The sequence below is a fragment of the Heptranchias perlo genome, chromosome 2 (genome assembly GCF_035084215.1).
Source record: "Heptranchias perlo isolate sHepPer1 chromosome 2, sHepPer1.hap1, whole genome shotgun sequence".
NCBI classification, from domain to species: domain Eukaryota; kingdom Metazoa; phylum Chordata; class Chondrichthyes; order Hexanchiformes; family Hexanchidae; genus Heptranchias; species Heptranchias perlo.
In genome coordinates this window covers 43312183-43337516 of record NC_090326.1, presented here as the reverse complement: position 1 = coordinate 43337516, position 25334 = coordinate 43312183, and the positions used below count along the sequence as shown (strand labels likewise).

The 25334-nt window shown below is 45.4% G+C and overlaps 1 protein-coding gene across 1 annotated transcript in view; it reads right to left on the bottom strand.

Moving 5' to 3' along the window:
• myripb (myosin VIIA and Rab interacting protein b) overlaps nt 1–25334 on the bottom strand; it is a 559045-nt gene that overhangs the window by 100811 nt on the left and 432900 nt on the right. The window contains exons 6-8 of the mRNA XM_068001808.1: nt 17974–18071; nt 13121–13201; nt 11935–12084 (exon numbers count right to left, since the gene is read on the bottom strand). Coding sequence (XP_067857909.1) covers nt 11935–12084; nt 13121–13201; nt 17974–18071 — 329 coding nt within the window. The remainder of the gene's footprint in view (nt 1–11934; nt 12085–13120; nt 13202–17973; nt 18072–25334) is intronic.

Sequence of the window (25334 nt, the reverse complement as noted above, 5' to 3'; positions counted from 1 at the left end):
GATTTATAGCTCCTGTGCAATCTCAACTATTTTATTTGTTTTCTGACTACACAACCTGGTTCATCCTTGTGACATTGATTTAGAAGCTGTATGTTTGGTTCAGCTCCATTTCTGATGTGATGGCGAAGGTCTAGTGTAGCCATGCATCACCTTCAGCTACTTTCGCTGTATGTTTATACTCTGGAGGCTAAAAGTGAATCTCGTTTTTCATTTTCACAGTGAATCCCCTACTTTACCCAAATAAAGACGCAGGTACGCCAAAGGTTTGTCATCAAAGACATCAATGATTTGTGGTCGCTTATGAATATTCTGTTAGAACAGAAACGTAGAAACGAACAAAATCTTAGGTACAGTCAACCAGTAGGTAGCAGTGGGCTAAGATTTGTTTTCTTTATAAAATGTTTTTTTTTTACTCTCCTCTTGCAATCAAACTAAAACTGTTGCCTAACCTTATGCTGAAGAATGTAAAAAAGAACAAAGGAGATGTGTTGCAGCCAACAGTGTTTTGAATCAAACAGCGAACAAACATTTTTTCTTACTGGTGGCTACAATTTTGCTACAATTAGTAACGGAGGAAATCCTTCATATTTTGCCATGTGACCTCTGGTCGTATAACAGGGGAATCATAAGATGATGTTAGGCCATGTTGCAAGCAAGTTAGCTAATAAGAAAATAAGACTTCTATTAGGAAAAATACACTGGAGGTAATTTTACTTTTGATAATAGTGTAAAACGGGCAATATTGGCTCGGTGAGCAATAGTGACCTTAACAGTCACAAGTAGTGCTGTGCTTGGCCTGGTACTGGGCTCCAATTGTTGCTGTGACAGGTGACACAGCTCAGCCACTGCCTCCCAGGTGAAGTGGAGCCGCCTGACACACTGCTCCTCTGTCGAGTCGAGGTAAGATATGCGGTTCTTGAAGACACGCATCGTGTATGGCCTCCTGCGTCTTCCCCTCCTTCGCCCTCTTCAAGCAGCATCTCCTGGTCCCTGCTGCTCTTCCTCCTCCTCATGTTCCAGCCACAAAGGTAGACCAAGCAGCACACCCATCCTCTAAGATTATGCTGAAGCCAATCCCCACAAAGACTGCAGCATCTTCCCAAACGCACTCTCCAAGACTTGTCAACAGTGAAAAAGCAACCAAGGAAGCCATCAAAATCACTCAAAAACACAACAGCAGTCCATAAAGATTAACCAGAGACTCACCTTACTGGAGGTGAAGACCCCTTTAAATAGCACTGTTGCAGCCAGCTTATCGACTGTTCCCGCCATGACTTGCTGAGCGGGACTAAGAATGAACGAATCAGCGCTGCCACACACCAGTATCCCAGAAGGGTCCTAATATAGGTGCAGGACCCTTATTTAAATAATCTGATTAGGCCACTGTTCCTCTCATGCGAACTCCTGGGACGACCTAAAGTCGCCTGATTCAATATGGCAGCGGACGATTTTCGGGTACAGGTTGGGGGCGAGAGATCCAGGCTGGACTTTGGTAAGCTTTTCCCTTGTTTTACGCCCAAAAAACGCCCCTCACGTTTCTTTTTTTTATTCATTTATGGGATGTGGGTGTCACTGGCGAGGCCGGCATTTATTGCCCACCCCTAATTGCCCTTGAGAAGGTGGTGGTGAGCCGCCCTCTTGAACCGCTGCAGTCCGTGTGGTGAAGGCTCTCCCACAGTGCTGTTAGGAAGGGAGTTTCAGGATTTTGACCCAGCGACGATGAAGTAATGGGAATATATTTCCAAGTCAGGATGGTGTGTGACTTGGAGGGGAACGTGCAGATGGTGGTGTTCCCATGTGCCTGCTGTCCTTGTCTTTCTAGGTGGTAGAGGTCGCGGATTTTGGAGGTGCTGTCGAAGATGCCTTGGTGAGTTGCTGCAGTGCATCCTGTGGATGGTACACACTGCAGCCACTGTGCGCCGGTGGTGAAGGGAGTGAATGTTTAGGGTGGTGGATGGGGTGCCAATCAAGTGGGCTGCTTTGTCCTGGATGGTGTCAAGCTTCTTGAGTGTTGTTGAAGCTGCACTCATCCAGGCAAGTGGAGAGTATTCCATCACACTCCTGACTTGTGCCTTGTAGATGGTGGAAAGGCTTTGGGGAGTCAGGAGGTGAGTCACTCGTCACAGAATACCCAGCCTCTGACCTGCTCTTGTAGCCACAGTATTTATGTGGCTGGTCCAGTTAAGTTTCTGGTCAATGGTGACCCCCAGGATGTTAATAGTGGGGGATTTGGCGATGGTAATGCTGTTGAATGTCATGGGGAGGTGGTTAGACTCTCTCTTGTTGGAGATGGTCATTGCCTGGCACTTGTCTGGTGCGAATGTTACTTGCCAGGTTATTGGTGAGTAAGTGCCGCTTGATAGTAATGTCGATGACACCTTCCATCACTTTGCTGATGATTGAGAGTAGACTGATGGGGCGGTAATTGGCCGGATTGGATTTGTCCTGCTTTTTGTGGACAGCACATACCTGGGCAATTTTCCATTTTGTCGGGTAGATGCCAGTGTTGTAGCTGTACTGGAACAGCTTGGCTAGAGGTGTGGCTAGTTCTGATGCACAAGTCTTCAGGACTACAGCCAGGATGTTGTCGGGGCCCATAGCCTTTGCTGTATCCAGTGAACACAGTTTCTGCAATGGAGTACTGCTAATCAACATGTAAAGATGGTTTATTGAAGTCAATGGAGTGCAATATTGAGCAGGATGTAAAACCTGATTCCGTGAGTTTCCTGCGAATTAGGTTAAAATCACCCCTTTGTTGCTGGATGATTTTCATTGTTGTTGTTCTAGGGAAGATTTTGTTTTGAAAAATATAGCCCATATGGTGGAGATCGGTGTGGGAGCACCAGCTGGTATGCTGCACATGCACAGAGGCCTAAAAGTCATGCGTGCAAGGTCCACGGCAGGGGATGGAGGGGTGGTGATCTTTCTGAGGGGAAAATCAGCTGAGGAATGTGTGGAGGCCCAAAAAGTGTCAGTCGGAAGACTCAGCTAAAACAAGCAAGCCATAAAAAAGTAGAAGAAAAGCTTGAGGCCCACTTGAGAGGGAGGCCCGACAGGGAGAAAGTTCCTTTAGGCATCATAACATGGGATGGGTAAGTTTATTGGTACGCTTTGCGGTGTTTTATGGTAAATATGGATTTTTTGAGGTGTTCATTATCTTATAAACATTATTTGTAAGGATACATGGTTAACTAGCCAATCCCTGACCACAGTGTTGCAGCCCTATCTCCGACCTTTGCTCCCTTCTAGTCTGGTTCACCATTGACAATGTGGCATTAATGACTTCACCCCATAGTGAGGAAGCAATATGCTGCTGAAAGGACTCGCTAAAAAATTGTCAGAGATGTGCTCAGAGACAGTAGATTAAGTGATTAAAACTGGGAATTTCCTCGGAGCTTCTCCCACTCAGCCACCGTAACTTAGACGGCAGTTCGGAGGAAACCTCGTAAATGTGCATAAATGAGGTTTCTGCCAAACTTCCACCAAAGTTATGGCAGTGGAGCAGGAGAGGTTCTGAGGAAATTCCCAGCATAAGTGTTTTTGACTGGTTCTTGGTACAGGTCAAAAATTTTCCTACGCTCCAGATATAATTTTTTTCCCATGGGCACCTTATGCCAGATGCACAGACTTTTATATAAGTGCAGAAATTCCACTGACCCCATCCCAAATCCTGGGATATAATTTGTGTTGCTGTCTGTGCTTGCAGCAGTGCAGCAGAGGTTCTTGCCCCATACAGTCACCAGAAACTCAGAGTGGCATCCTGCCACAGAGAGGCATCTTCCAATACCTTGTGAAACTAGCTACTGGAAGGTACATAATAGTGACTCAGGGTGACTGTCCTTCCACATCTAGGACCTGTGTTCTGATGGAAATGGCTTTTGGTTTCCTGATTGGTTGCACTGTAAAACTGCAACTAAGTCAATATCAGGCTGTTTCTTTCTTTAAAAAGTCTTATGGTTGCAGCAATAAATTGTGTTGTAAAATAAACAGTTTAAGAAAGAAAGAACTCGCATTTATATAGCACAACCTCAGGATGGCCCAAAGTGCTTTCCAGCCAATGAAAAACATTTTGGGAGTGTAGACACCGTTGTAATGTAGGAAAAATACAAATAAAATAAACTGCTAATTTATATATTTCAAAGTTTATTACCTCTATTGCACTCTGCTCTGCTTTTGATCACAGCATTCAAAAAATATTGATTAGGGGCCAAAAAATAGTAAAGAATTTGCTGCAGGGCACTATTCAAACCTTTGGGATCCAGCGCAAAATAACTATTAGTAACTGTGCAAGAGGCTTAATTGAATGTCACCCATTCATGATGTACGACTCAACAGGACTGTTCATCAGCTTGGGTGAGTGTTTCATTAAAAACAAGTACAAAGTCAGCAGTTTTGAAGAGCTGCAATGTATGAAGCTTGATACTTTGCAATATCGGAGCAGCTGGGGTTTTACATGTGACACTTGTAGACTGCGAGTGTGGCGTGGAGATAAGTGTTCCTGATCACTGGTGCCAAGCAGGAAATATCTTTCTATGACATGTCGTACCAATAGTAAGCTCAGCAAGGTTCAATAAAACCACTCTGTAGATATCAGGATCAAGCAGGTCTCATTGTAGTCTGGTATCAGTAAAGAGTGACCATGAAGCTGTCGGATTTTTGTTAAAAACCCAACTGGTTCATTAATGTCCTTTAGGGAAGAAAACCTGCCGTCCTTATCCAGTCTGGCCTACATGTGACTCCAGTGCCTCTGCAGTGCCCCAGCAAGCAGTGCCCCAGCAATGCAACGGTTCAAGAAGGCAGCTCACCACAACATTCTCAAGGGCAACTATGGATGGGCAATAAATGCCGGCCTTCCCAGCAACGTCCACATCCCGAGAATGAATAAAAGAAATTATATAAAAAAAGGCAATTACTGTATTTATTCTTGGGTACAAGATTTATATATTGTTGATACAATATACAAAGCATGGCTCATTGTATACGAGACAGAAGTACAGAGTAATGGGGTGTAAATCTTCCATACAGGCTTATTGATGGTCTTGGGGTGGTTCTTGTCAGTAGTGTTTTTTTTTAGATAAACCACATATTGTTGCAGCAGTCTGATGCAGTGACATTGCTGGCTGCTGGGTCTCTTTGGTTATATTCCTTTAACTTTATAACAACAACAATTTGCAATTATACAGTGCTCATCCTGTCAGAAAGAGGTTTCTGAAAGTTTTACAGTGTTGGAAAGGAAGAAATGGACACCAGGGGGTAAACTTTAACCCCCAAGAACGGGTGGGTTGGGGATGGGTGGGAGGTTTGAAACAACAGGTTTTTGGAGCGGGACCGCATCCCGGCTCCAACTCGCCCACTTCTGGGTTTAACCCAGGCAGGTTTGTCTGCGTGTTGACAGCAGACACCAGGAAGTCCCGCCCCCACTTAAAGCCGGTGGGCCGATACTTAAAGGGGCAATGTACCGCATTGAGATACTTGAGGTACTTTATATTTTGTGCATTGGACAATTAAAATGAATTTAACCTTACCTGTTCAGGTTTCCCATCGCTTCCGAATCACATCAGGTGAAAGCAGGCGGGAAGGGCCGGATCTATGATGTGAGTGCCTTTATTGCACTGCTTGTGGGCCCGAAGGAGCAGGAGTACTTCATCCAGGCCCAACAAGCTCACCTGGCCGACAGGACCCCCGCGATTGGCCACCCCTCCACCCCCCTCGATGATGAACCCTCACCTATTTTGACTCTTCACCCGACCTCCAATGATTTCCGACCTTCTTCCCGGCCCCCACCCCGATCTTCTTCCGGGCTCCACCCCGATCTTCTTTCCAGACCCCCACACCCCGATCTTCTTCCCGGTCCCCACCCCGATCTTCTTCCGGGCTCCACCCCGATCTTCTTTCCAGACCCCCCCACCCCGATCTTCTTCCGTGCTCTCCCCTATCTTCTTCCCGGCTCTCACCCCGAACTTCTTCCGGGCTCTCACCCCGAACTTCTTCCGGGCTCTCACCCCGAACTTCTTCCGGGCTCTCACCCCGAACTTCTTCCGGGCTCTCACCCCGATCTTCTTCCGGGCTCTCACCCCGATCTTCTTCCGGGCTCTCACCCCGATCTTCTTCCGGGCTCTCACCCCGATCTTCTTCCCGGCTCTCACCCCGATCTTCTTCCCGGCTCTCACCCCGATCTTCTTCCGGGCTCTCACCCCGATCTTCTTCCGGGCTCCACCCCGATCTTCTTTCTAGACCCCCCCACCCCGGTCTTCTTCCGGGCTCCCCCCGATCTTCTTCCTGGCCCCCCACAATCTTCTTCCCGGCCCCGCCCCCGATCTTCTTCCCGGCCCCCCCCCATCTTCTTCCGGGCTCCCCCCGATCTTCTTCCCGGCCCCCCCCAATCTTCTTCCGGGCTCCCCCCAATCTTCTTCCGGGCTCCCCCCAATCTTCTTCCCCCCACCCCAATCTTCTTCCGGGCTCCACCCCGATCTTCTTCCGGCACCCCCCACCGCGATCTTCTTCCGGCACCCCCCACCGCGATCTTCTTCCGGCACCCCCCACCGCGATCTTCTTCCGGCACCCCCCACCGCGATCTTCTTCCGGCACCCCCCACCGCGATCTTCTTCCGGCACCCCCCACCGCGATCTTCTTCCGGCACCCCCCACCGCGATCTTCTTCCGGCACCCCCCACCGCGATCTTCTTCCGGCACCCCCCACCGCGATCTTCTTCCCGCCGCCCCCCCAATCTTCTTCCGGGCTCCCCCCAATCTTCTTCCGGGCTCCCCCCAATCTTCTTCCCGCCCCCCACCCCAATCTTCTTCCGGGCTCCCCCCAATCTTCTTCCGGGCTCCCCCCAATCTTCTTCCCGCCCCCCACCCCAATCTTCTTCCGGGCTCCCCCCAATCTTCTTCCCGCCGCCCCCCCAATCTTCTTCCCGGCCCCCCCCAATCTTCTTCCGAGCTCCACCCCGATCTTCTTCCCGCACCCCCCCGCGATCTTCTTCCCAGCAGCCCCCCCGGTCTTCTTCCGGGCTCCCCCCAATCTTCTTCTGGGCTCCACCCCGATCGTCTTCCCGGCTCCCCCCGATCTTCTTCCGCCCCGAACTTCTTCCGCTCCCCCCCCTCCCCCCCGATCTTCTTCCCAGCCCCCCCCCACCCCGATCTTCTTCCGGGCTCCCCCCCGATCTTCTTCCCGTGCCCTCCCCGATCTTCTTCCGTGCTCCCCCCACAATCTTCTTCCCGGCCCCGCCCCCCCCGCCGATCTTCTTCCCAGCCCCCCCACCGATCTTCTTCCCAGCCCCCCCATCTTCTTCTGGGCTCCCCCCCGATCTTCTTCCCGCCACCACCCAATCTTCTCCTCGCACCACCCCCCCCCCCGTCTTCTCCCTGCCCGCCCCCACCCCGATCTTCTCCCCGACCCGTGATACTTCCCTCCCTCCCTCTGATCCCTGGCTGCGCCCTGTTGCAGCAATCAGTCTGTCAATCAGGCTGGTTGCTAGGCGTGAAGCCCGGAAGTGAACTTGATGGGCCTCATTAAGGTCACGATCCGCCGAGTGCTTTCTATGGATCAGGATTTAGGGATAGATTTCCAGAGGGTCACCAACGGTGGAGTGTAGAAAACTGCGAAGGGTGTGACCAGGGACATAGGGGACAAGGAGGTCACAGAGGTCGGGAGAGGTGAGCCCTTGGAGGCATTTGAAGATAGGAAGAAGAATTTTGAAATTGATATGGAAGGGCACAGGGAACCAGTGGAGCCTGGTGAGAATTCAATGATGGAAGTGAGGGACTTTGTGTAAGGACGTAGCTAGTGGTACGCTAAGGAAAGGGTTAATCAGACTAGCCCCAGAATTTTGTGCGCTGACTTGAAGTAAGTTGAACCTTGGCTTGTTAAGTAGGGTAGAATGGTTCTTATATTGTAATGTCTTCAAATAACTAATCGATGCTACAATTGTACAGATACACAGCAATTCTAAGATGGTGACCACTGAACTTCTGAAATGAGAACTGACCCTTAGAGCACCCCAGTTGTAATATCCTTGTGTGAGGTAATCGCCTGATAGAGAATGTGTCTTAATGGGATAAGATAATTGAAGAGGTGCCAGTGTGTACTGATTCCCAAGCTTGAGGGGACTGTATTCACTGATAGGGGTTTGCACAGACACCAGTTAGTCCTAAGAAGAAAAACATCTGTTTGCACCAGCCGGCCTGCTGGTGCAAACTGGGAACAGGGAACAATGCCTGTGCTGGAATGGGTAGGCTCAGGCCACACCCGATATTGGGTTTCATTTAAAATAGACAGGTGAGCTGTGGATGCCTGCTGCATGTCCCCAGACGGCTCGCAGGCAAAGAGGATTTAAATTTTATGCGTTTGTGGCACAGGAAGTGGCCCTCAGGTACGTCCTTTGAGGGGGGGGGGGAAGGGGTGATCGGGGGCCAATCTGGAGAGTGGATAGGCAATCAGGAGGGGAGGGGCCGCCAACGGTCTTCAGGACTGCCGTGGACCCACCGGGAGAAGCACTCTTGCACATTCAGGTAAGTATTTTTGTTAAACATAGCTTTTTGGTGGCGGCCTCCAACGGTCCCTTTAAGGATGACTAGTTAAGCCGCACATAGACTTGGTTATCCTGAACACAGGGCTTAATGTCTGGTATAACCATGTAATGCCGAGACATGCTGATGGTCACGTAGCAGAAGTTAGAGAAAGGTATAAAAAGTAGGGATTTTGGATCGAGAGTTTGGATCGAAGGATTTGATCCACCTGGACAACATCCAGGCTTGGGCTCATAAGTGGCAAGTAACATTCGCGCCAGACAAGTGCCAGGCAATGACCATCTCCAACAAGAGAGAGTCTAACCACCTCCCCTTGACATTCAACCACATTACCATCGCCGAATCCCCCACCATCAACATCCTGGGGGTCACCATTGACCAGAAACTTAACTGGACCAGCCATATAAATACTGTGGCTATAACAGCAGTCAGAGGCTGGGTATTCTGCGGTGAGTGACTCACCTCCTGACTCCCCAAAGCCTTTCCACCATCTACAAGGCATAAGTCAGGAGTGTGATGGAATACTCTACACTTGCCTGCATGAGTGCAGCTCCAACAACACTCAAGAAGCTCAACACCATCCAGGACAAAGCAGCCCACTTGATTGGCACCCCATCCACCACCCTAAACATTCACTCCCTTCACCACCGGCACACAGTGGCTGCAGTGTGTACGATTCACAAGATACACTGCAGCAACTTGTCAAGGCTTCTTCGACAGCACCTCCCAAACCCGCGACCTCTACCACCTAGAAGGACAAGAGCAGCAGGCGCATGGGAACAACACCACCTGCACGTTCCCCTCCAAGTCACACACCATCCCGACTTGGAAATATATCGCCGTTCCTTCATCGTCGCTGGGTCAAAATCCTGGAACTCCCTTCCTAACAGCACTGTGGGAGAACCTTCACCACATGGACTGCAGCGGTTCAAGAAGGCGGCTCACCACCACCTTCTCAAGGGCAATTAGGGATGGACAATAAATGCTGGCCTCGCCAGCGACGCCCATATCCCATGAACGAATAAAAAAAAATTATTGAGCTCAGAACTGTAACTCGTTTGATTCCTCAGTCATCAGGTGTGATTGTAAGTACCAAATGATTAACAGAAGCTTAAGTACTATTGCACATACTATATACTTAATAAATCTGTGAACGCTTAACCATAATGTTTCAAGAACCTTACTGATTCTATGAAATAGATAATTATCTAATCATAAATAAATGCATTTTCTAACAGCATTCTTAATTAATTGTAACTAATTGAGGGTGGAAGAAGGAAGGTCAGCTAGGAGATCATTAGAGAATGAAGCCTTGAAGGAATAAAAGCACGGGTTAGAACTTTGGCAACAGCGAAGGATGTTTCAAAGATGCTAAAGGCCGTCTTGGTGAAGGAGCCGATAGGGGGAGCCCAACTAATAATATATTAAAAACAGTGCATCTAGTGCACGCAGATGTCACATTCCAAATTTGTTACAGACGCAAAACAACCTTAAAATGCTGGGTATTTCGGAACTACATCCTAAAACTGACAGGCACATTATGCGTACATGGTATAACACTCCTGAACTTATAGAACAGTGTATCATCCAACTTACCGTGAGCAACACCACAGGAGATCTATTAGTATTCATAAAATAGAAAGCAGATTATAATACTACTAAAGTGAATTCATTTTGAAAATTCTGAATCAAATTACAGTGATTGCTTTGCGATGAAAACAAAATCCAATTTCGCTTTAAAGGGCTCTACCTTTGTAAAAAGATGTGTTAGGCAAATCGCTATTCATTTGTTGACCCACACATGACACAATGACGTAAGTCCCACCAAAACATATCAGCCTGGAATTTCCTGGAAGTTTTTGGCACATCTGCAGTGTAAATTCAGCGTTGTGCTGTTTTTTTCCAAGGAAATTCGCACGCATGTGATTCATGTCGGTTTGACACTGAGACATAACCGTGCACGAATTTCCTCTATTGTTTGCGCCGCTTCTGAGATATGTCCGCCGAAACCCTCTGCCACTCAGTTACATAGCCCCGTACCAAATGCAAAAGACCAGATCAGGTGAGTTTCCTGGAGTTATGTGAATAATGTGGTGACGTAGATTTACACCCCAAACATTTAGGGGCAGCACGGCCCCAAGTCTCTTGATATCAACATAACTGAGATCTCTGGAGTTTGACAGCGATTTTCTTTGTGGATTTTGTGACTGACTCCTGTACTATACTTAACCAAAGTGCTGTCAGTCTCAGTGCACCTGAAACTTCTTGGATTCAACCCCACCGCCCATCCCCCCCCACAACACAAACATGTTGAGAAGGACTAAATGGCTGGAATGGCCTTTCCAATGGGCATAAGCCTGTTCTGCATAATAATGGAAGAGGAAGAGAAGCAGTAGAGGCAAGAGAGTGAGGCATCCTGCAGAAGTCACTAGTGCAGCAATGCAATATCACTCAAAAGTGAAACTACATCTGGCAGAAGGTAATTCTGACTAATTCAGACTTTAACATTGTTAACAATGGCCTTTTGACATTGGTATTTGCCCAAACTGACATCATGGTGAAGGTATGCAAAATAATCTTTGTTATTGGATATAACACGGAGCCACTGCCTTTTCAGTTCCATGTAGAAATGAGATGCTAAACCAGAAATAGACTCCTCTCGAGTGGGCCTGGTGGTAGAATGTCAGGGATCTCAACTGGACAACTGTGAGTTCAAACCCAGATTTCACTGAGATTCACACTTTTTTCCTTTGCTACGCAAGTTTTGGTGGTTCTTGCCAGACTACTAAATGATGCAGCACTGCTGCTGTGAAGTATCAGTGTGCTGTGATTCAAACTCCACACATGCAAGTTTCCTGATTTTACAACAAAAGTCCAATAAACAGCAATACAGACACGCAGTAAATCTTTATTTTTTGAAGGGACTACATTATTGGGCGCCAATGGTGGCGCTGAATTTAAGGTTGTTTCACCTCGGTTTTTCCGTAGGCAAATGAACTCTATAGGAAATTTCGGCATAAGTTCCCGCTGGCAAGATCAGCACAAAAACTGGCCTAAATTTCAGTGTGACCTCTGTGTAAATGCAATCCAGGAAATTCGTGGCCAGCTTTACATGAGTTGTCCAGGACAACGTTCTGATAAAAATGGTGCACGACTCTCTCACTTCCCTTTCCAAATAAAAGTTTGCTAAAGCACTCTTGCATAAAAAGAGCATCTCTTTAAACAGGTCTTAACAAGGTAGAGATGTTCAGACTACTTACAGAACTCTGTGGACAATCAGATTTCTTGTGAAAACAGCAAATATCATTTTCAGCTTTTCCATTTGGACTTTCCAGACTTCAGTTGTTCTTTATTTCTATTTCAACTGCAAAGTGGAAAATAAAGATAATTCTCTTCAACTCACCCACAGATTTGATATCCCTCTACAGCTCTCATGAGTGGGGAGAACATTCTCTTTTGTGGAAGCTGAATAGGTTGAGGCACTGTTCTGTGAATGTGGCTGTTCTGATTCAAAGTCGGTCAGGCCGCTCACAGACTGCTTCCTCTTTATCACCTGTAATGAATGGAAGGAGACTGCTCATATCAGTAATCTCTCATGTACAAAACAGCCAGGCAGTATTTCAGCACACCTGTAATAAAACGTTTTTTTTAGGGTGAATCTTGTGCTCATAATGGTGAACAATTTCACCGCGGCAAAATTGAAAACCAATTTTGTTACCAACTGCCACCATCAAATACTCCCAAGTTGCGCATAGTACTCTTTACTCTGGCCCAGGCTCAGAAGAGCATCCCCTACTGCACCAGGGTGAAGTTTTCATATGAGCCATCTTTGTGGCCTAAGTGATATTGGTAATTTTGGCCAATGAGATCAGGTCAGTAGGGACCAGGCTGAGACTGCTCAAATTCAGTTCACGTGGGATTCTTATGGCCAGGAGAAGGCAATTAACTCATTATCTTAGGCTAGATTTTAATACAGACCCCAGCAGTCACAGGACAATGTCTCACCCACTGCAATATTATTATCCAGTGCTCTGGGACCAGCCAGATGGGCAGTAATGGTCCTGAGCTAAAGTCAGGCTCTTATCCACAAGGCAGGCGGGAAAGCCTGAAAGGGAATTTCCCTCAGCCATTCTTGTGCATTTTGTATCAGCCACATAAAAGCAGCATAAGCAAAGATACATGCTTGCAGCTGGTTGCCTGGGAGGAAATTACCCATTTACCCTCTCTGGTATTGAAGGTGCATAGCCAAAGCAGGCAGAAAGGAGATAAATTGGGAAAATATCAATGATCAATAGAAATTAAAAGAGTAAACGGAATAACCAAAAACGTTTTTGCTGAGCTCTTATCTTATGAACCAGTTTATAAGACAATAAACCAGCAAATAATTTTAAACTTTATAAATTTGTGGAATGTCGTGTGCAGTACTGAGTATGGTCACTTGTGCTCAGTGTCTGTGACGGTGCTTTAATTATTGAGATCCTTCGGACTGTACAACACTACACCACACTAACAGATATCATAAGCTTCTCGTTTTGTACTGAAATAATAATTTACGCTTCTTGCAATCCTTCAGTGCTAAGCACACGGACCTTCTGCATTATAGTCGTAGCAAGTTCTTCTATCAGTTCCTCCTTGTGCTCTTGTAAATATTGGCTCTCGTTCTGCTTTTCCTGTAAACAGACAGAGTGCTACATTACCTGCAGAACATAAAGCCAGCATCGATCACACAAAACACAAGGGCCCAGGAAATCTGCACAAGAAGGGTGCCGGGGTCATCCCAGTGTACGCCAGTCACGGCTTTTACAGTTGACCCCACCAAAGTTCATGGGGTCAGAGGGAGGAGCCATGAGGAGTAAGTCACTGATGCGTTAGGGGTGCATTTGAGGAGCCACCACTTCAAAGAGGCCAGAAATGCCGCAAAACTGGAAAGCCTTGGGGGGGCGGGGGAGGGGGGGGGTTGATGGATTCCCCTACTGGAAAGGGTCAGAGGCAGCCCCCAGTGGCTCTCTATGTTGGGGGATACTGGCAATATTTTAAAAGAAAATTTCTCCCCTGATATTTTGGTTGAAAATCCCAAAAACGTGACAGTCAGCTTTTATTAGTTTTCTAGGTTGGCATGCACGTGACTTCATGAAATGTATGTACGTAATTTTCTTTGAAAATAAAAGTACAACATTTCACAAAGCCTGTCAGAGACTATTAAGAAACAACCAGTGATATTACAAACCAGTGCACTCTGATAGATTTGTTCCAATGGTATTCTGAAGGCATTTGTACTTAGAATTATAGATAGTTCAGACTGAAAGACTGTCATTTAATTGAGGAGGTCAGATTACAATATAAATCACACAAACGAAGCTCTGATCATTTTTACATCCCATCTGAAACTTGAGATTAGAGGGTAAATTTTACAAATTCATGCTCCTGGCTCCGAGGTTCCCTCGCTGGAAAATCATATGGGAAATTTGGACTCGGCAGTCAGTGGGCCCCAGAGGATTTCCTGTCCATTAAAACTGAAGGACAGGGCTTGGCGTTCTCCACACTTGAATTCCTGATACGCGTTCCGAATGGTGAGGCTCTGCACCAGGACCATGAATTTGTAAAATGACTCCTGGATTACAGATTTCTGTCACCTAGAATTGTTTTTCATATACATAAACTAAAGCCCACAAAACGATAACGGTGTTAATGACAGTTGAAAGTGATTTGTTGCACCGTGTACTGTCTTTCATTTTATGTGTTGTAGGGCTGGCTGGAATGACAATGATTGACAACCATCAAAGGCTATTGTGTCAGTCGTGAGTCATCTCACTATAATATAGAAAACTACATCAAGTTACAAGACGGAAATTGTCCGTGATGGTGTTAATCCAACACATAAGCTGTAGTCCTAATCCCATGTGCTTGCCTTGTTCCCATATCCCTTTACTTGCCTTTCCTTCAACCATCTATCTAACCGACAGTATTCTTAGATGTTGACATGGTCTCCACTTCAATCCCTAACCTTGAGGTGCATTCTACAACCTCACAAGCCTTTGCTCTCTGTCCTAAATCGCTTACATTTAATCTTAGCTCTATGTCTCCTCAATTTAGTCTGTTTCTATCTACTAAGTCCGTCTCATCAAAATTTTAAATGCCTCTATCAAAACACCACTTAATCTCCTCTGTTCCAACAAAAATTGCCCCAATTTTTTAATTTGTTCTTTGTATTTCCTCATACCAGGCAGCATCCTGGTGAACCCTTTTTAAAGCCTCAACAGTGTGGAGCCCAAAATTGCACACAGTGCTCCAACTGCAGTCTTACTAAGGTCTTACAGAGATTCACCTTTACATCTTGACTTTTACATTCTATACCTCTTGCATAATACCTAGTTTCCATTAGCTTTTTTATGGCATTATCCACTTGAGGTGCTGCTTTTAATATCTTGTGAACCTGAACCCCCAAATCCCTCTGCTTTTCCACATCACCCAGCCTTCCCCCCATTGAAAGTAGAATTATTAAGTTTACTGTGGTACCAAAATGTACCACCTCACTTTTACTAACATTGAATTCCTGTAGTTCTCCATACCTTTCAACATGGCATCATTCAGGAATAGTAAACAAGACGAAAATTGTACACCAGCTCAGGAAGCAAAATAATGGACTCGCAGAGCCTGTTATTAGGGAATCTCACTGAAGGTTTCAGATGAAATATAAATACATTTTAAAATGAAATTACAGCCTTGAAATTACTTCCACAACTGATTGATTCATTGCTTATTTCTTTCCTCTCCTCAAAGGCATTGACCCCTGCTGTGATATGGGGCTCAATTTTAACTGCGAAAAATGGGTGGGTTGGGGGTGGGGGGGCATTGAAAATTGCCACCATTTCAGACCCCCCTCAACCCGCCCATTTACGGTTTTCACCAGAGCAGGAAGAGGGGCGGGCGACCAACCCACTCCCAGGAGGCAGGTCGGGCCTTAAAACCTTTCAAGGAGGCTTCAGGCTTCCATTTTTCTGGACTTCCCGATTTAAACCCTGGGGGGCTGGGAATCCTGGGCCTTCTGTTTTACGCCTCGTGAAAAGAGGCAAGAAGGCCCGAGACTAACAGGTAGGTACCTAGAAAGGCACAGCTTGTGGGCCCGGAGGAGCAGGAGTGCTTTCCCCAGGCCCAACAAGCCTACCTGCACTGACCCGTCAATGATTGCAGACACCCGACCTCCGATCGTGGCAACCCCTCCCCGACCGCGGACCCCGACCCCCAATCGCGGACCCGCGATCCTCTCCCCCACTTATTGCCTTGCTTGGGTCTCCACCACAAAATTGGCAGCCCAGGCGTCCACAAGCAGGAGCGCATCGGGTAAGACCCACCCATTGGTACTTGGCATTGAGCAGCCTAACCAGTGGGTCCGTAAAGGGACCACTGCATGCTGCTCAGGAAAAGTTTCAAAAAAAGGTTTGTCGACTGTTCCCCACCAATGCCCGACCCTCTGCAGACCTCCCCCAGGAACGCCTCCCACAATCCCTTTAACATAAAGTGCAGGCGAAGCAACCGAACAGAGCTCAGAGCACGGGAGAAGCTGCTGAGTGCAGCATAAACCGCAGGAGAAGTGGCTGAGTGCAGCACAAAGCACGAGAGAAGTGGCTGAGCAAAGCACAAAGCACAGGACAAGTGGCTGAGCAAAGCACAAAGCACGGGACAAGTGGCTGAGCAAAGCACAAAGCACGGGACAAGTGGCTGAGCAAAGCACAAAGCACGGGACAAGTGGCTGAGCAAAGCACAAAGCACGGGACAAGTGGCTGAGCAAAGCACAAAGCACAGGACAAGTGGCTGAGCAAAGCACAAAGCACGGGACAAGTGGCTGAGCAAAGCACAAAGCACGGGACAAGTGGCTGAGCAAAGCACAAAGCATGGGACAAGTGGCTGAGCAAAGCACAAAGCATGGGACAAGTGGCTGAGCAAAGCACAAAGCACAGGACAAGTGGCTGAGCAAAGCACAAAGCACAGGAGAAGCAGCAGAGCAGAGCATTGTAAAACAAACCCAGGGAAAAATCTGAAAAAGTGACGTCAGAGCAGAGGGAGGAGCGGCACAGCCAGAGGAATTACAGCTAAATGTTTAATTTATTATATAAATAAGTCAAGTGTTTGATTTACTATCTAATTGAGCAAATGTTTAATTTATTGTATACCTAAGCTAAGTGCTTAATTAATTGATCAGATCTAAGGAGATAAAATCAAAATTAACTAAATAGAGGATACTAAGATTAAAGGGTTCTGAATGTCACTAAATTAAAATCTGGTATATATAAATAATAAATAGGAGTTAAGGAAATAATAACATGAAGAAGTGAATAAACAAAAAACAAGGCTAATTAGCTATTAAATCATCTGAAATCAAGCCAAATCTATCTACTAAACATAATCTATATATCAAGTAATTGTATTCTATCTAGAACTAAATTAATACTAATAAATAAATAAAGACTAGAAATGGCAGTGCAGGCTATGTGTCGGGACTGTAATGTATGGGAGCTTGTGTACAGCGAGGCTGTCCCGGATTGCCACATCTGCAGGAAATGTGAGACACTCCGGCTCAGAGACATTGAGCTGGAGTGTGAGTTAGAGACACTCCGACACATGAGGGAGGGGAGGAATTTTTGGATAGTTTTCTCCAGAGTACAGTCACACCTCAGAAGAAATCACAAGTGAAGGAAGGGGAGGGTGTAACTATTAGTCAGCAGAGTAAAGGGTACCAAGGGGAGATAGAGAAGGAGGTCTTGCAGACACTGGTCCTATCCAACAGGTACAATGTACTTGCCATCTGTGAGGACAAGGATGCAGGCTGTAGGGACGTTTTAAATGTTTTTTCATATCAAAAAAATATTTAATTTACTAAGAAACTGACTAGTGTATATCAATGAAACTATTAAATGGTTCAGTGTAGTTTTTTCATATCAAAAAAATATTTAATTTACTAAGAAACTGACTAGTGTACACCAATGAAACTATTAAATGGTTCAGTGTAGTTTTTTTAAAGTCATTTTCAGTGATTTTAAATCAGGTTACTCACAGATGGAGGACTAGACCCCTTCTTAAAAATGCTTATTTTTGGTGATAAACCCTTTTTCAGCTGTATTAATAAAACTGCACCAGGTTATCACTCTTAAATACATCAAGGATTATTTTTTAATAGTTAAGAAAGAAGAAAAAAAAACGATTACGCTCTATTACGCTGCCCAATAACACTGGTTCATAGAAGATTTTACGTTTGTGATAATGCAATTCAATTTTAGCGGAAACTTGAAGCCTAACCTAACCAGCACAATCTCAAACGCATTTTGGGCACAATTTCCCGATTGCGCCCAAAGTGGAAACTCTACCCCGTGGTGTGCAAATTGGAGTGCAAATAAAAATTAAGAATTTCAAACATTCCTCCAATGTCATTGACCGAGGAACTTACCAAACTGTCACTGTAGGATTCTGCCTTGGTGATAGCCTCTTCCACTGCTTCTTCTGCCACCCGCAGAGCCACAGCTAGAGTTTCAGTGATAGTATGACCTTTAACACAGGATGAGAGATCAAACTTCACACTGTTCAAGCAACGATGAACAACATCTGAATACATCAGCTTTTTGCCTTTAATGCTAGCAAGTACGTGCTAGATAAATGGCCACTGGACACCCAGGGTTTTAAAGTATTAAATTCCAAGATTAATAAGAAATTTAGATAGTTCTAGATTTTATGGTCAGTTGACACTTCACTGTTGTATTTTTAACTGAATATTTATCTTCTTATTCCCTGTGAAATAAACATACAGAGATGGTTACACCCAATATTTTCTCCCCTTCACTTTTGATGATGTGGAGATGCCGGTGATGGACTGGGGTTGACAATTGTAAACAATTTTACAACACCAAGTTATAGTCCAGCAATTTTATTTTAAATTCACAAGCTTTCGGAGGCTTCCACCTTCCTCAGGTGAACGATGTGGAAATGAAATCCTCGAAATGAAATCACATTTATAATTCACAGAACAATGCTTGGTGATTACAGACAGTTTTTTCAACTGCCAAGGCAATCAGTGTGCAGACAGACAGGTGTTACCTGCAAGGTCTCAGAATATACAAATCACCAAAAAAAAACAACAAACAAAAAAAAACAGAGATAGAGGTAGAAACATAGAAAAGACAGCAACTGACCCATTATATTAAAAACAGATAACATTTGTTCGCTGGTGAGGTAACGTGCAGCGTGACATGAACCCAAGATCCCGGTTGAGGCCGTCCTCATGGGTGCGGAACTTGGCTATCAATTTCTGCTCGACGATTTTGCGTTGTCGTGTGTCTCGAAGGCCGCCTTGGAGTACGCTGACCCGAAGGTCGGTGGATGAATGTCCATGACTGCTGAAGTGTTCCCCGACTGGGAGGGAACCCTCCTGTCTGGCGATTGTTGCGCAGTGTCCGTTCATCCGTTGTTGCAGCGTCTGCATGGTCTCGCCAATGTACCATGCTCTGGGGCATCCTTTCCGCAGCGAACCCAATGAGACAATCGACGATCCGGAACAGCAGACAGAGGGATCCGCGGTACAGCAACCGAAGAGGAAAGAGTCAAACTGGACTCCTCCGGAGGGTCGCTGCCCTCAGCTGGACATGTATGCTCAAGCTGTCAGGAAATGCGTCAATGCCAGATTCATCAGCCGCACTCAGAAGACAGTCCAGAATGTCAACCGAGCACAACGCAACGCCATCAACGCTCTCAAGACCAACCGCAACATCGTCATCAAACCAGCGGACAAAGGAGGAGCCATAGTCATACAGAACAGAACGGACTATTGCAAAGAAGCATACCGACAACTGGACAACCAGGAACACTACAGACGGTTACCCGCAGATCCGACCAAAGAACACACCCACCAGCTCAACAAACTGATCAAGACCTTCGATCCAGACCTTCAAAGCATCCTACGCACTCTCATCCCACGTACTCCCCGCGTGGGAGACTTCTACTGCCTCCCAAAGATACACAAAGCCAACACACCCGGACGTCCTATCGTATCAGGCAACGGAACCCTGTGTGAGAACCTCTCTGGATACATCGAGGGCATCCTGAAACCCATTGTACAGGGAACCCCCAGCTTCTGTCGCGACACTACAGACTTCCTACAAAAACTCAGTACCCACGGACCAGTTGAACCAGGAACACTTCTCACCACGATGGACGTCTCGGCACTCTACACCAGTATCCCCCACGATGACGGCATCGCTGCGACAGCATCAATACTCAACACCAACAACAGCCAATCTCCGGACGCCATCCTACAACTCATCCGCTTCATCCTGGATCACAATGTCTTCACCTTCGATAACCAGTTCTTTACCCAAACACACGGAACAGCCATGGAGACCAAATTCGCACCCCAATACGCCAACATTTTCATGCACAAGTTCGAGCAGGACTTCTTCACTGCACAGGACCTCCAACCAACGCTATACACCAGATACATCGACGACATTTTCTTTCTATGGACCCACGGCAAGGAATCACTAAAGAGACTACACGATAACATCAACAAGTTCCATCCCACCATCAAGCTCACCATGGACTACTCCTCAGAATCAGTTTCTTTCTTGGACACACGAATCTACATCAAAGACGGGCACCTCAGCACCTCACTCTACCGCAAGCCCACAGACAACCTCACGATGCTCCACTTTTCCAGCTTCCACCCTAACCACGTCAAAGAGGCCATCCCCTATGGACAGGCCCTGCGAATACACAGGGTCTGCTCAGACGAGGAGGAACGCGATGGACACCTACAGACGCTGAAAGACGCCCTAGTAAGAACGGGATATGACGCTCGACTCATCGATCGACAGTTCCGACGGGCCACAGCAAAAAATCGCATAGACCTCCTCAGGAGACTAACACGGGACGCAACCAACAAAGTACCCTTTGTCGTCCAGTACTTCCCCGGAGCGGAGAAACTACGCCATGTTCTCCGCAGCCTTCAACATGTCATCAATGACGACGAACACCTCGCTATGGCCATCCCCACACCTCCACTACTCGCCTTTAAACAGCCACCCAACCTCAAACAGACCATCGTTCGCAGCAAATTACCTAGCTTTCAAGAGAACAGCGTCCACGACATCACACAACCCTGCCACGGTAACCTCTGCAAGACATGCCAGATCATCGACACAGATACCACCATCACACGAGAGGACACCACCCACCAGGTGCATGGTTCATACTCCTGTGACTCGGCCAACGTTGTCTACCTCATACGTTGCAGGAAAGGATGCCCCAGAGCATGGTACATTGGCGAGACCATGCAGACGCTGCGACAACGGATGAACGGACACCGCGCAACAATCGCCAGACAGGAGGGTTCCCTCCCAGTCGGGGAACACTTCAGCAGTCATGGACATTCATCCACCGACCTTCGGGTAAGCGTACTCCAAGGCGGCCTTCGAGACACACGACAACGCAAAATCATCGAGCAGAAATTGATAGCCAAGTTCCGCACCCATGAGGACGGCCTCAACCGGGATCTTGGGTTCATGTCACGCTACACGTTACCCCACCAGCGAACAAATGTTATCTGTTTTTAATATAACGGGTCAGTTGCTGTCTTTTCTATGTTTCTACCTCTATCTCTGTTTTTTTTTGTTTGTTGTTTTTTTTTGGTGATTTGTATATTCTGAGACCTTGCAGGTAACACCTGTCTGTCTGCACACTGATTGCCTTGGCAACGGGCAGTTGAAAAAACTGTCTGTAATCACCAAGCATTGTTCTGTGAATTATAAATGCGATTTCATTTCGAGGATTTCATTTCCACATCGTTCACCTGAGGAAGGAGGAAGCCTCCGAAAGCTTGTGAATTTAAAATAAAATTGCTGGACTATAACTTGGTGTTGTAAAATTGTTTACAATTCACTTTTGACGGCAGTGACTGAGGTTGGGGTCTTGTTCCACCTGTGCAAGTGGACGTCTTACCCTAGGTCTAGACAGTAGGGTAGATTTTCGACAGTTATGCTCCAAATGCAGAGTTTCTCTCAACGGGAGTGCGGATTGACGGAAGTCACCTCGCCTGATTTTGCCGCGTTCCCCATTTTCCATTCATTAAAATGAATGATCAGAAAGGCAAGAGTGCTGCAAATTGGGTTTGCTGCTCTACCGGCCCAATTCTCCAACCCGCACTTCAATCAAGCAAGAATGAGAATTGGGAGCAGAGTCTTATAAAAAGATTTCGCAGAAAATCATTATCTGGGGAAGTACAATTTTCTGATCTGCACTGCTGGCGTGCACCAGGAGCACTGAAGCAGAAGATTGTACCTATAATTTGCAGAGGATTGTGCAACACAATTTATATTAAGTAACAATGGACTTTCTACGCTTCAAACACTGACAAGATACTCCCTGAATTGATAAGCAAGCATATCAAGGTTGTACATGTCTCTTTAAGCTTTCTTTTATCCTTGCATCCAATTCAATTTATTTTCCAATACCAGCGATACTTGTACTTTGAATTTTTATTTGTCACATTTGTTTGCTCATATACCATGAAGAAGCAATGACAGTGGTCCAGATGAAAAGATCAGAGAAACCAACTCAATGGACTTGTCCCTCAAAGCGATGATTCAAAATCAAACTAAATTAAGTTTTTGCTGATGACAGGGAAACTCATTTTTTAAATGCTACTTTGGATGTTTAAAAACAAAAGATCCACTTTGACCAGTGATCTAATTGAGCTGAAACACTCCTGTATCAAATCTTGGGTTGTGAGAATCTCAAAGGTGACAGGTTCAACATCACCTTTGTTTTTTAGGACTGTTATTGTTTTAAGGTCACTGTTGAGTTAAGCTGATCCCAGTAAGGTGTTGATCAAACTGGGTGCGTTGGGGGCATTGTCTGATCTGCTGACCCAAAGCTTTTCAGATATTATTACTATCACATCACAGCAAGCAAATGGTGCCCATTTTGAAAATTGAACGCTATTTCAAGATCTGACAAGGTAGGATAAATGGAGCTGGTTATATGATGCTTACTAGATTGGCTTCAGTACATGACACAGAGTAACTGACATCACTTTTTTCCTTTTAGTCTCTAGTCTCACTTGAGGCTTGTTCATTTTAAACATCATACAAAGAACATGAAAGTGCAGGAAGAAGAAAGGCCAGCCTTCTAGCATTCTGTGCTCACAGCCTAAGTCAAATGACCTGCTTTACTTCACATCGTCTATGCTTTTCAGCATTTTAAAGACCTTATTCATGACCTGACACAATTTTCTTTTCTCTACTGAAAACAAGTTCGGCTCTGCAATGCTCTCCTCATAACTGAGAGTCCCAGTGATCAACACAGCTTTCGCCAAAACATCACTGCTCCTTTTGAAGGTAAAGTGCTCAATATGGCAACGTTTTCCAAATGTAAAACTAGTGCTTGAACATTATACTAAGTGCAAAAGAATTTACGAATGAGAAAAGGCCCTCCAACCTATCCAGCTTCCTTTGTCTTTTAGGTCCTTTCTCACCACCCAAATATGAACATTAAACATTATTCTCCTACCTCAAACCTTTCTATTTGATACAAATCCTATGACCCCAGCTGGAAAGTGCGCAAGAGTGGACAATGGATGAGGACTGCTTCGGAGTTAGCTGACATGTCCCTCAGTGTTGACTAGCCCTCCAACACTCACAGGCTGGCTAACACATTGAAAAGTCAAGCAATCTGGAGAATATTCATCCTTCTTCAATTCTTCACCATTTAATCCTGGATTGCTGCTCGCCACAGAAAACAGTTCCCCCTCCACTCTCCACGCATTATTCTTAAGCCAGGGCACAGGAGGATTTCTGATGCCGTGAAACCATACCCTCAAATGAGTTAATAAAGGGAAAAAAGGGCATTTGTGTATTAGCTTCATAAAAACATCTTTGCCCTCAGTGGTGCTTTGCAGAAAAGCCAGCTTAACCTTTCCCTTGTGAGGGTTGTTGTTAATAAGCAAATATTCATTTATGCTTGTAGTTAAAAAGATCACTGACATAAAAGCACTGCTATTGCCTTCAATTATCATCCACAGTACAAGTCATAAAGTTTTCTAGTGGCTAAGATGTTTTGACAGTTCAGTTGCTGTCAATGATATTTAGTGACAGTGCTAACGGATCTAAATTTAACCACAGTTTTTAAAACAAATGTTAACCTGTGTAGCTGTTGCTGTAGATGAACACAATCACTACCATCTGCAGAAGCAATGGGCATTAAAATATTTTGCAGGGCAATAACAAAAAATAACTTGGCCAAATTCTGTAAGTGGAAGAGACAGCGTTGTGGCTCATAGAATGTGTGAGAAAGCTAACCTTGAACATTTATTTATTCATGTATATACGTAATATTGTGGAGAGCTAATTAATCAGAAGCATCTGTGGATACTTGATGATGGAATTTAAGATGGATTCATTAATAAGACGGGATTTCTTTTACAGGTTCTGGTTTTTGTAAAGTTCACTTCATGTTGGCTTTTGGGCCTTTGATCTTTGACTTTGTGAATAATTGAATTTTATCCTGCAGAGCTGCATACTAGCCTCCCTGGACTACTGGAATATAGATGTATTGTGCGCACTATACTGACTAGGATTATGAACATAAACTGTCCTCTAGAGAACCACAAACATAGACAGAGAGTGTGTAGACACACATAGGGACAGAGAAAGAGAGAAGAGTGCTAAAGTGAACTGGTTCAGGGATAGGTCAGTAGAGATGCAGTGGCAGAAATTTAATGAGATATTTCATAACACTCAGCAAAGATACATTCCAGTGAGAAAGAAAGACTCTAGGGGAAGGACATACCATCCGTGGGTAACTAAGGAAGTTAAAGATAGTATCAAATGGAAAGAAAAAGCATACAATTCTGCAAAGATTAGTGGCAGGTCAGAAAATTGGTCAGAATATAAAAAACATCAAAGAATGACTAAAAGAATAATAAGGAGGGAGAAATTAGAGTACGAGAGAAAGCTAACTAGAAATATAAAAACAGATAGTAAGAGTTTCTACAGGTATTTAAAAAGGAAAAGAGTAAGTAAAGTGAGTGTTGGTCCTCTAGAGAGTGAGTCTGGGGAATTAATAATGGAGAATAAGGAAATGGCGGATGAATTGAACAGATATTTTGCATCCGTCTTCACTGAAGAGGATACAAATAACATGCCAGAAATAATTGTGAGTCAAGAGGTGAAAGGGAGGGAGGAACTTAAAACATTTACAATCACCAGGGAAAGGGTTTTGAAAAAATTATTAGAACTAAAAGCTGACAAGTCCCCAGGTCCTGACGATCTTCATCCTAGAGTCTTAAAAGAAGTGGCTGCAGAGATAGTAGATGCATCGGTATTAATTTTCCAAAATTCTCTAGATTCTGGAAGGGTCCCATCAGATTGGAAAATAGCGAATGTAACTCCTCTATTCAAGAAAGGAGGGAGACAGAAAGCAGGAAACTACAGGCCAGTTAGTTTAACATCTGTCATAGGGAAAATGATAGAATCTATTATTAAAGAGGTTATAGCAGGGCACTTAGAAAATCTCAATGTAATCAGGCAGAGTCAGCACGGCTTTATGAAAGGGAAATCGTGTTTGACTAATTTATTAGAGTTCTTTGAGGAAGTAACAAGCAACATGGATAAAGGGGATCGTGTGGATGTGGTGTACTTGGATTTCCAGAAGGCTTTTGACAAGGTGCCACATCAAAGGCTACTACACAAAATAAGAGCTCAGGGTGTAGGGGGTAACATATTAGCATGGATAAAGGATTGGTTAGCCAACAGGAAAGAGAGA